The 12,066-nt window shown below is 32.9% G+C and overlaps 1 protein-coding gene across 6 annotated transcripts in view; it reads right to left on the bottom strand.

The window, feature by feature from the left end:
* The window catches only part of FUT8 (fucosyltransferase 8), a 97,366-nt gene that overhangs the window by 46,810 nt on the left and 38,490 nt on the right, over window positions 1–12,066 (bottom strand). For 4 of the 6 annotated variants that reach the window (XM_021533254.2, XM_021533253.2, XM_021533255.3 and 1 more), the window contains exons 3-5: window positions 9,092–9,186; window positions 2,621–2,752; window positions 906–1,326 (exon numbers count right to left, since the gene is read on the bottom strand). In XM_021533254.2, coding sequence (XP_021388929.1) covers window positions 906–1,108 — 203 coding nt within the window. In that variant the 5' untranslated portion in view covers window positions 1,109–1,326; window positions 2,621–2,752; window positions 9,092–9,186. The remainder of the gene's footprint in view (window positions 1–905; window positions 1,327–2,620; window positions 2,753–9,091; window positions 9,187–12,066) is intronic. The other 2 variants (XM_021533257.2, XM_021533259.2) reach the window with 2 other exon arrangements.

Genomic DNA, 12,066 nt, shown 5'->3' with positions numbered 1-12,066 from the left:
ATGTGGAAATACTGTAGCATGTTTAGAGTAGCTATAAAATGATGTTTTTATTTTTATAAATAATGGGAAATTATCAACAGTATAAGCTTCTACTTAAAATTTACCCACCAAAAAATTAATATTTATCTAAATATAGATAAGGTCAGTAAAATATTGAAAGGTATTTAGAAAAATCATCACTGTCTAAAATATAGTTTAGCCTCTACTTAGCACCTCCTGCCTCTACTGCCTCCTGCCTCTACTGCCTCCTGCTTGCAAGACAAACAGTACCCTGTCACCAGTAAAATCATTACTCTTCTAGTCACTGTGTAATTTGAATGGGTTATATTTCAATGATTGTGCAATTGTAAGAATGGAGATGATCTGACTGTTTTACAAGCATTTCTACAAGTTTAGCAGCAAGGCAAGGAAGAAAACTTAGATAAAAGAATTTGTATAATGCAGCAATCTATTGCAGATCATCTTCAGCAAGTCAGCATTTATCTTTAGCAAGCAGTACAAATGTTTTCAGCAATTTTAAAATGAGCTCTTCCAATTACTGCATGCAGAAGTATAAAGAACTAGATGTTCTAATTTGTATGAATGTCATAATAATTGCACTTGTTTGAAGTTGGCATTGAGGGGTGAATCACCTACAGAACTCTGTTACTGTGACAGCAACACTTCCACACCATTAAATGACTTAAGTAATGATTACTTAGACCAGAAGTAAATGCACATTATTCATGTAAAGGTTTTGCAATATATTTTCATCTACTTATAGCACAGATTAAAGCACTTATATATACTTTTAAATGTGAAATATAATTTTGCAAAAGCTCCCACCAACAGCCCTTACAATTTAAATTCTGCTATTTCATATTTCAAACATTTCCTGAGCAGTTTTAATTACTTTGAGATCCTACCTGAGAGATTCTGCCATGCGCCTTAAGTCTTCATTTTGCTGCTTTAACCGTTCCAGCTTAGCAAGGATCTTGGACAATTCCCGGCTGGAGTGATCCGGGTGCTCGCTATCTCGTACCAGGTGTCCTCCAATATAGAACAGTAAAGTTCCCCAAGCAAAGAGGATGAGCATAATCCAACGCCAGGAACCAGTCCATGGCCGCATTTTCAGAAGTTCAATTCACTCCAGAGCTGCTGCCACTCACAAAACAGCAAACATTTTCTTAGCTTGGACAAAGGTGGACAATTCCAGCTCCTCTGCTTCAACACATTGTACCAGAGAAAAATTATTTTCAGTGTTTGTCTTACTGCAACTCCTTAAAGAAGATTCTTATTAGATTGTACATAGAAATAATTAATATTGCATCATTCTTCATTTATATTCTGTGGGAAAAAATAAAAATGAATCTGAAATTATAATTCTGATATGTAAAAATGTAGTGGACTGCAAATGAGCTGAATGTATTGTCAATAATATTCAAGAATGACAATAGATGTTACTACTTTCTGTCACAAAGAAAAAAGCTTTTAACTTTCCACAGAACATTATGCTGAATTCACAAATGAATGACAAAGACTGTGCAATTAATTCTGGCTTTGAAACAGACAGAAGAAATGCTGCTTTTTATAAGAGAAATATTTACCATTTCATGTGTCATTTCAAACATTAAAATAGCTTAAAAGTCACTCTGGTAAACTTAACATTTTCCTTTACTATCAACAAATAGTTTTTATTTAATTATAAATATATCTTTTTTTACTTTTATTAACTTTTTTCTCTATTTTTATCATGACTGCCACTCTAACAAATGAGTTATAGTCATTTTAACAGTATATTCTGTTATTTGCAAGTATTTAAAAATCAGGCATGACTTTAGAAACATTTTTCTGCTGTTTCAAAACTATCAAACCTATTTTAACAAGTTGCTATTATTAAAACTATAAAAAAAAGGCAAAAAATGCTCTAAAGGTAATACCTTCTCTCAGAAAAAAACCACCATGCCATTTTAAAAAATGCAAAATCACCTAATTTTCTACTTGGCAAAATATCATTCTACTAGGGAACAAACTTCCTCATCTACCTAGACCAAATTTTAACTGAGAGCATGTCCAGGGTCTTCTTGAAGTACTTCTCCCCTTTCTTCCTCTTTCTGAGTAATGTAACATTTCTACCTTTTTTAAAGGGCACATATATGCCATTCTGACTCAATTTTCAAAGTAACCCATTTTTTGAATTCTCAAATCTCCAAATCCACTATATTTCCTCTGAGATACCATCCATATCTACCTTTGCCCAAATTATTCTTTTCTGTTTGATCCTTCTTTCACCTTAATTTCTTTTTAATTTCTTTTAGTTATTTTATTCTGTTCCAACTCATTTAAAGCCTAGAACAAAATCTTCTCAAATTGCAATAACTTCCAAACTCACCCAGTTATGGAAATATGCCTGGAGCACACACTTCCAGTTACAATAGCTCTAGCCTTGAAAATGATGAAAAATTTCTCAAGTTATCTGGAGAGGAGGGGTAGTTTATATATGTTTAAAAGAGGTAAAAACAAAAATTCCCTTATGACTTGTAAGATGGGATACAATTGTTTATACAGTACTTTGCAAGCAAAATATTGACCTTTCTTTTCCAATCTGTTTTTCATAAAATATAAGCTTAAGCAGACTCACAAATCAGGTATCTTCTTTGTCAGAGGCAGCGTTGGTCTGTCTCAAACAACAGTGTTTGTAGATCAGACAATCAAAAATCCACAAAATTGGTATAACAAGTCATCAGGAACAGATGGTATTCTTCCAACAGTTCTAAAGAAGTTAAAGAAAGCAATAGTTTAATTATTAACAGAGGTGTGCAACCTCTTACTCATAATGACTTTGTAGCAAACAAATGGAAAATTTAAAAGTAAACAGAATTATTTCTAAGAGCTACAGCAGGGAACCCTGCAATTACAGGCCAGGAAAAAATATATTTGTGTCAGCCAAACTGGCAGAAATAATAAGATGAAATAAATCTGCAGACATAAGGATGAAAGTAATCTAGGTAAAAAAGTACTAACATTACTTTTTCTAATACTAACATTACTCTCTAGTACTAGCGTTACTCTGCCCCATAAATTTATTCAAGGTCTTTTGAAGATGTAAACAAGCACACAGAGAAAACAGAACCAGTTCTAATTGTTACATAATCGATTTGGTCAATGTGGATTTTCAAATGGCATTCAACAAGATCCCCAAATTGTTCCAAAACACCTAAGCTGAATGGAAGAAGAAAAATCGTCATGCGAGTCCTCATCCCATAGAAGAGAAGAAATGTACAGTAAGACCAGACAATCAGTTTGAACAGAAAGAGTGAGCAGGGACCTCTCTGCACCCACAGCAGACTCCATACAGCTTGACATACTCATAAGTGTTTGGACAACAAGGTGAAACATGAGGTGAAAAAGTCTGATAGAAATGATCTGGAGGTCATCAAGATGTTTAATGAGGAAAAAAATCCATTCATCAGTGTGTAGAGTTGTGTACAGATGACCTTTGAGGCCTATTAGGAATGGACTTTAGCTGTGATTGGTAATTCTATGAAATATCAGTTCAGCATTGGGCTAAACGCAACAAAATCCTCACAGGTTTTATGAGACTTCTATCAATCTCTGAAGATGTCATTGTTCTTTTCATAAGTTAGGTCACAGTAGAGTTAAATATAAAGTAAAGATGCCAAACTAGCTGAATGAATAGGAAGAACATTCTGAAAAAAACACTAAAAAGCCTGTATCTCAAATGTGGTGTATCTAATTATACATGAGTTCCAGCAGCACTTAACTATCAACTTTGTACCGTAATGTGGCTTTCACACCAATTCTTTTATTTCATACTGTTCTGGAAATGCAAAATGTCAACGTATTTGACATTTTCTCAAAGTATTTGACATTCCACAGATGAGGTAACCAGGATCCCTGGATGTGCCCTCCCTGGAAGAGTTCAAAGCCAGGCTGGATGGGACTTCGAGCAACCTGATCTAGTGGCATCCCTGCTCATGCAGGGCAGCTGGAACTAAATGCCTCTTTCAGGTTCCTTCCAACCAAACCATTCTGTGATTCATTATTTCAAAGTTCACACAAGGTCCTTATATAAATCAAAACACAGGAAAAATCATCGCATTTCTGAAACTGTGCCATCTTTATAGCTTTATAGGTTTCTGAAAGATCTCCACATGCAGACGTATGCCACAACTATCTGCCTGACAAAGTCAAGATGCAATGTCAATATTTATACTTGTTTAATTTTCTACAGCTGTTTATGAGGTTTCATGCTGTAAACTAAATTCAAGACTGCCAAGACTGAGCCTTGAGTTGGTAAAAAAACCCACAGCAGCAGTCCACAAATGCAGCAATTCAAACTTGTCATGGATGATAACATGGTTAACACCATCTGACATTGAATATGTAATAAGATTCCACCAAACCTAAAAGGTGGGGCAGAGAAGTACCAATAAATATATTTTATTAAGCAGTACACAGAAAAATACCTAAATAGCAGTTGTTAGTGTTATTATAAATTTATGTTATAATTATATAGTGAAGGTCCTTTATCTAAGAATATTATGTTACTTTTATTTTACCAGAGAAAGCCATAAATTTTAATTTAGTAGTTAGTTATCCTCTGAGATTTACCATAATTTCTTGTCTTACATTTGATTAGGTTTACCCAAACCCTTGCATTTTCCAGGGCATAAATGCATCACATAGTATATTGGTAATTAAGTAATTTTTTTCCTTCAATTTTAGGTTAGTTTTCAAATGAAATGATTAGTTTTCAAATGAAATTTCAAATGATTAGATTTCAAATGAAAGGACATCTAGCTTAAATAAGGTTCTTTTTGATGTACTATTTCAAACATGCTTTCAATAGTAAATTCAGTGACGCAGTGTGTATTTTCTCCTTGTGTATTTTTGTTTCCTACAGAATTACGGCCCCAGAATAGCATTATGATTTTTCTTGGCAATGTATAGTTTCAAGTTATTTTAGATTAAATTCAAAGCAAACTAAGCAAGTCTACTTTTGGCTCAACCACCTACTGGCCTAGGAAAAAAGTAAATCTTATGTAAGCTGAAAAGGAGAAAATTACTCAAGAAGTCAAACATACATATCACTACAGCTAACATATACAGGACTACATTTAAGGCATGTACATCACCTAAAATTGTGCAATGTACAAAACATTAAATTCATCAACCACCTACTGCCCTAGGAAAAAAGTAAATCTTATGTAAGCTGAAAAGGAGAAAATTACTCAAGAAGTCAAACACACATATCACTACAGCTAACATATACAGGACTACATTTAAGGCATGTACATCACCTAAAATTGTGCAATGTACAAAACATTAAATTCATCCCACTCTAAGAGCTACTACAATCACTTACCACTAACTGTGAAACACTCAAAAAGCATGTTACACCAGACATACATCTTAGTTTGAACTCTCAGAACATTGTTCATTTCCCTTAAAAGTAAACTTAAACTAGTGTTTTAAGATTTCACTAACAAAAATTACCTTCTTAGGAAACCATTCTACTCTAAGTAATGTTAGCCTGTTGTGCTCTCATAAAAATGAAAATTAAAAGCAACCTTCTGATTCCCCTTCCTATTTAAGAATAATGTGATGGCACAGCCTCTGACAAAGGATTAGAGCCTAAGGAAATAATCCTTTTAGGATATTAAAATAAAATTAAGGATCAAAGGACAAAAGTAACAAGTAAATCCTTCTGTAGTGTTTGATAAAAATAAGCAAACCTTACAAATATTATTCACAGTGTATGCAATGCATTCTTTATGAAGACTGACACAGTAATTGAATCAAAATTCTGCATATAACACAAGGAATTTCTGGTGTCTCATACGAAACATATACTTGCTTTTCTCTCTTGGATCTGCCTAGTGTGATGTATCTCAAAACAAGATTTCTCTTGTCGTGGCTGCATTGCTCTGGCAGTCAGCAACCATTTTACAAGGACATAATACATTCAAATCTTTTTGCATCTATCTCTCTTCAAATTTATAAGCTCCTATCTTATATACAGAAATTCTTATTTTTCATCCTTTTTATCTTATTACACTTTATCCCATTCTACTACTGTAGTATACCATATAAAATACTCTTGTACATTTTTCTGATCCCATCAGAACCCTCCTCTATTTCGTGGCCTACATTTCATTATAAACTATTATATTTTTGTGACATTGTCACTATTGAAAACATCCAAGATGAATAACACATGTAATCCACTGCACTAACAGGGTCTCTCCTCCAGGCTGATACTCTTCCTTGCAGCAAAAGTCCCTGTCACTTCAGCCCTTCAGCTACTTCCTTTTCCAACAAATGATCCTTTTTTTCATCCACAATTTCTCTCATTCAATATAGAACTTTCAATGTGCCAAGAAATGCTGAAAGGGATATGTACACATTATCTCCTCAACTGTGTTTCACTGGGAAATTGACCCCATTGAAACAGTTAGTAAGTAAACCAAAAATAATACAGATCAAAAAATCTTTGATAACAAATCCATGCTGCATTTATCTAATTTCCCATTTATATCTACCTCTACTTTGTTAACCATCATTTCTTTGAAATTTTTCTCTATGTTTTGCTACTGTAATCAAGCCAGGACTGGTAATTATTTCTAGTTCTAGCATTCATATATATCAATCCCAAGAGACCTTTTCCCATTAAGCTGCAAACATTTTTAGAATCATGACTGGAAACAATTTGGAAAGCATTTCATTCACCTGTAACTTTTTAATTACCTTTATTAACATATAGATTGCATATATTGTTTTCTTCAACTAGAGAACAGAAACCCATTGACAGAGCATGCATTACTGTTTGTGTTCTAGAACTATCCAAAATTAACTTCATTTAGTTTCCTAGTCAAGCTCACTGGTGTAGTCATATTTTTTCTCCCCATAAAACCTACCCACTTCTTTTTTTCTGGAACAAGAATATAAAATCCATAGTATTCCATACATATAGTTAATTATTGTAGAAATTTACTTATTTTTTCTTAACTTCTATTCACATATATCAGAGGCCATAAGTAGATATAATCATTAGACTCACTCACTATTTACTTGAACATCCACAACTCCCTCTTTATTAGCGTTTCTCTCGGTAAAAGTCTAATTTTATATCTGTACAGATTGCTCTGAGCAATTTGCATGATATTCTCTTCATATAGTCCCTTATAATTGTATATTAATAAATAAGGACTATGCATCTGATACAATCAGCAGATTACTCTCAAATTAAACATTTGAGAAGGAAGAGATGGTACTGAGGGACTTCCTTAACTGTGTGAAAGCTGCAGGCCCACTCATTTGGCTATAAAACAAAATCTTAAACAATCAGAACAAGCTCTGGAGAAAGATACAATGTGATTTATCCTTCCTGAAATTTTGCTGAAGAGGTTCTGTCACTGAATGTAGAAGCTTGATGATTTTTCAGACTTACAGAGATTATGAAAAAGGTAAATTGCTGGCACTTGAGGAATTAATACCTTGAGTCTAAAAGCAAGATTATCAACTTGAGAAGAGTCATCTGAAGATACATTTAGCAGCTTTAGCACAATATATATTATAATACAGACAAAACGTTCAAAGCAGGGGAATGTAGGGGAAGACTCCGGTATTACTTTGGAGCCTATAGTGTGTATTTGATGTAAAATGCTCAGCTGAGCAGCACACAAACTATTTTCCATTTAATCGTGTAACATTTTATACCTGAAAATAACTTTGCAAAAATTTGAAATGAAAACATCTTCAGAATAGAAGGCAGAGGAATAAACAAATATTCAGAATGACCAATTAGTAATCTTGTGCCAAATTTATCTTCCTTTAGGAATTCAATATTTACTGATGCAACTTAAATAAATCAATAGGATGAACACATGTAGAATACAAAGTGAGAGATCATCAACAGCTCAAGAGTTCCTGCATTTGCAACCAAAGTAGCATCAATAAGTTCCCTACAAGACTGATGATCAGTGAAGACACAACAGAAATCACCAAACCAAGGTGGCTACTGCTTTTTTCAAGTTCTTAAGGTGGTATGTAGCAGAAAAACTGAAGCTGAGAGAATATAAGTGCAATTTCCCTCACAAGTCTAAATTCAATCAGAATCATGTACGAAAGTAATTAAGGAATGTATGAAATTATTTCCTATAAGCCTCCACTTCCTCCATCAGTGATCCCTAACTACCACAAATACAGGAGTTGTTATCAAGAATAATAGTATTTGAAGCACTGAACAAGGTCTTAGTTCTTTCAACCCGGAAGAATTTCTAATATTACTTTCTATTTTATTATATTCTTTTACATTACCTCCTTGCTGTTCAAAATGGTACAAATTACTCAGGTGATTTCTGGATTTTTATCTTTTGCAAGTCTAAATATCCACCATTAAGAAAAAAAAAAAACAGAAACAAAACAAAAATGAAACCAAAATAAACAAAAAAAAGCCCACAAAACCAAAACCCATACACTCAGGAAGTTTCACATCAATAAATTAATCAGATGTTAATGACAATGATTCCTCAAAAAAAAAACAAAAAGAAAAAAGTGGTTATAATAAATACAAATGTTTGATGCAAAATTTTTGAAAAAGTAGAAAGTAGAAAAGATCGATTCAAAATATCTAGAAAAATAAATCTGCAGGACAATTGCTAGTTATTTGTTTTTCATGGTCAAAAAACCAGTTCATTACTAAAAGTTCCCATGATAGCTTATTTTATTAAACATGTCACATTGGATTAGATTTATTTAGTGCATCACACAGTCATACTGGTGAAAGTGCAGCAAAAAGTGTGAGTGAAATCTCCATCCTGGGAGGCTGGGCAAAGACCCAAGCAATGCACTCCAATCAACCCTACTTTGATCACTAGTGTTGGGCTAGAAGATTCCCAAAGAAACTTTCTAAGGCCAGACATTATGTGATTCCATGAAATAAAATAACTTCTACAGCCTTTGGTGTGTAAAAAATATTATTCTAAAAGGCGTAACATGCAAACATACAATGTATTTTATCAGTCACATAAACAGCAGTACATTTTAAAAAATCCTAACTTGGTAACACATACGAAGAAGGGCTTACCCTGTCCATAGCAGAAGGAAGGAAACACAACTGCATCATGGAGGTTGGAGGTTAACATGTAATTCCACTATTCCAGCAGTCAGTGAGATTAGTAACTGTTTGAAAGAAAAAAAATTCCCTTTAATTCCACATTCTGTAAGAACAACTTCCTTTTGATTTATTCTTCATCATAACAGTGAGAAAGAATCTGTTTTCTTTTAAAATACCACATTTTCTGCTTGTTATTTAGCTAATCACAGATTATCCACAAAGATCAAACACTCAATCAGAATATTTTTAACTACCATCTTTCATTAAATCTAGATTAAGATACAATGTGATCTAGCAACCAAAGAATTAAATCAAAGAATATTTTAGGCTCTGTATTGATTTTATAATACAGAAAAGTCAGTTTCACCAGGCCCCAATTTTCCTTGTTAATATTTGCCAACTTCAAAATTATGTTTGAAGTTGATTCATTAATATTTACAGATACCATCAAATTTGCAGCTGAAAGATGTTATACATGTTGAATAAAATATATATATCTGCATAATCAATTAAAGTAGTTCAGCCATTTAGCAGTTTTGTCAAGTAATTGTTTACCCATCTCTAAGCATTACTCCCTGTTTAAAATATCAGGCAAAATTTTTAAATGGAAAAAAAATTAAAAATAAAATCCAAGATAGATTATTTAACCTTCATTTTAATAAAAATAATAGAAGACTATTAATATATTCTCTCATATGTTTTTTATTTATTTATATTTTTGTATTTTGTATTTTTATCATTTATAAAAACTATAAATATGTTAAGGAAACCTTGGAAAGAATTTTCTTTCAATCAGAATTTTAAAGGTCACTAAAATAACACTGGAAAAATCACAGATCTGGAAATTTGGAGAAAACAAAATACATATAAGTTGAACAACTGTTTAAAAGTATTACATAGTAAAAGAATACAACTCCCAAAATTTCAAGGAAATTCCTGCTATCTTCCAAAGAAACATAAGCTTTCTTCATGCAGTTCAAGGCTTAAACGCACTGAATGAACTGTGAGCAAGTAGAAGCAACAGTACACTCACAATGATAATGTGGGCAGAGAAAACCCTGTAAACTTTTTTTCCTTTTCTTCTTTTTTCCCTATTCACTGAGTTTGCAAAACTTAAAGAGTTAATTATCCTGTTACTCTATTAAAACTGAGCACTTTTCCAATTAAAAAACATTTCATTTCCTTTGAGGAGCTAGTTACATAGAGACCGCCTAAGGTGAACTACATAAAAATAATGCCAAATTCAGCATTCTATGTCCCTATAGTTACTAAATTTATTTCTACTGGAAGAAAAAAAACGTAAAGCACACAGGCAGAATAACAAAAAACACAACTGAGTTAAGTATTAATCCTACTTCAACTACACAGCTTCTGGTCAGAGATAAAAAACAAACTATCCAAACACCAATTTAGGTACTTTTAGTGTCAGAGACCAAATATTCCTCAAAATTATTCTACATGAACACTTAAAGGTTCAGTTATCACGACAGCAGTGGCTCAGAGAAGTCCATAGACACAGCACTTGGGGGCTTTTGAGCTAAAGCTATACATAGAACACTGAGCTTGAAAGAGTTTATCAGGAGTTAAAAATCTAATCAGAAGTAATTACTTTTCTAAACTAGATTAAAGAATCAACAGTATATCAACAGTTTGAAAATAATAAATACTCCATATTAGATACAGGAATAAATATAAGTGCTTATAATTCTTGTAACATAGTACACTTGAAAGCTTCTAAAAAGATACAGTAATTTCTCTTTTTTTTTTAAATCAATGTTATTATGAACAAAAGAGGGAACTGTACCTTGAAAGAAAAAGAGCAGCGTACTTGTCAAATATATACAAGATTTTCTGTCAAACAGACAAAAACCTATTGGTGATTCTTCTTTTAGAATGACAAAGGAGTCAATTACAGAAACAATGCACTCCTCCAAGGAAATTACATATATGGATTCATTTTAATAAGCAATGGATAAAGCAGTGTTCACTTTTACAGTCCTTTTTAACTACTAAGATAATACATTAACCAGAAACACATGAAGTGAAACGTTACCTTCATTTAATCTGAACTAATGAAATGTCTTTGTAAAACAAAAATTACCTCAGAAAATGGACGAGACAATCATATGATAGTAAGGGTTTATTTTCTCTTGTTTACTTACTGTATTGACTCCACAGAACCCTATTCTAATAAAACCACAGTTGATGAATAATAAAAATTCAAACCTCTAACATCAAGCATGATCTTCCTCCACAGCCATAAATTAATAATCTACTGCTAATCCTTGCAGAAGCCTCATTCAAAAAAAAAAAAAAAAAATCAGGAAGAGAATCTTTGGAAGCAGTGAAGTAAAAGAACAGTGTATGGAAGTTAGAAGGACGTAACTTATGTGTTATAAAAAGAAAGAATTTGTGACATTGAATTGTTTCTTACTCTTGTGAATAAACACATAACAAACTCTGGGGATTAGGAGGTCCACCTGGATAAATTTAGCTCATGAGGTAGGAGAAAGTAGTTCCTAAACACGTGCAAAACAGATAAAGGAAACAGGCACTGAAACAGATTATTTCATTAAATAAAGGATTCCAAATTGCTTTTTCCCTTTTAATTAAAGCACCAAAAATGCTTTCAAAAACATACAGTAGCTGAATCAAGAGGCTGAACAGAATAGGGCTTTCTGCTCTGTGTTAGTTATTGTAGAGTTAACAAACAGAAATGGTGCAGTCCTTTCTTAACAGAACTTAGTAGAACATTTGCCTCCTGTTTCAGTGCTCATCTGGGACCAAAGTACAGCCACCTCTCCTTGGGGAAAGCGCAGCTCCCTATCAGTAGAATAATCTGGATGCCTTGGGAAAGGGACAGTGAAGGAGAAAAAAAACAATGGACAACCTTAAGGTAATATTTGACTTTTCCATTCTTGTTTCTGCTGAAGTGCTCCACTAAA

This window comes from Lonchura striata, chromosome 6 (genome assembly GCF_046129695.1).
Source record: "Lonchura striata isolate bLonStr1 chromosome 6, bLonStr1.mat, whole genome shotgun sequence".
Lineage (NCBI taxonomy): Eukaryota > Metazoa > Chordata > Aves > Passeriformes > Estrildidae > Lonchura > Lonchura striata.
The sequence above is the reverse complement of the archived record's forward strand: the minus strand, read 5'-3'. Positions and strand labels throughout refer to the sequence as shown.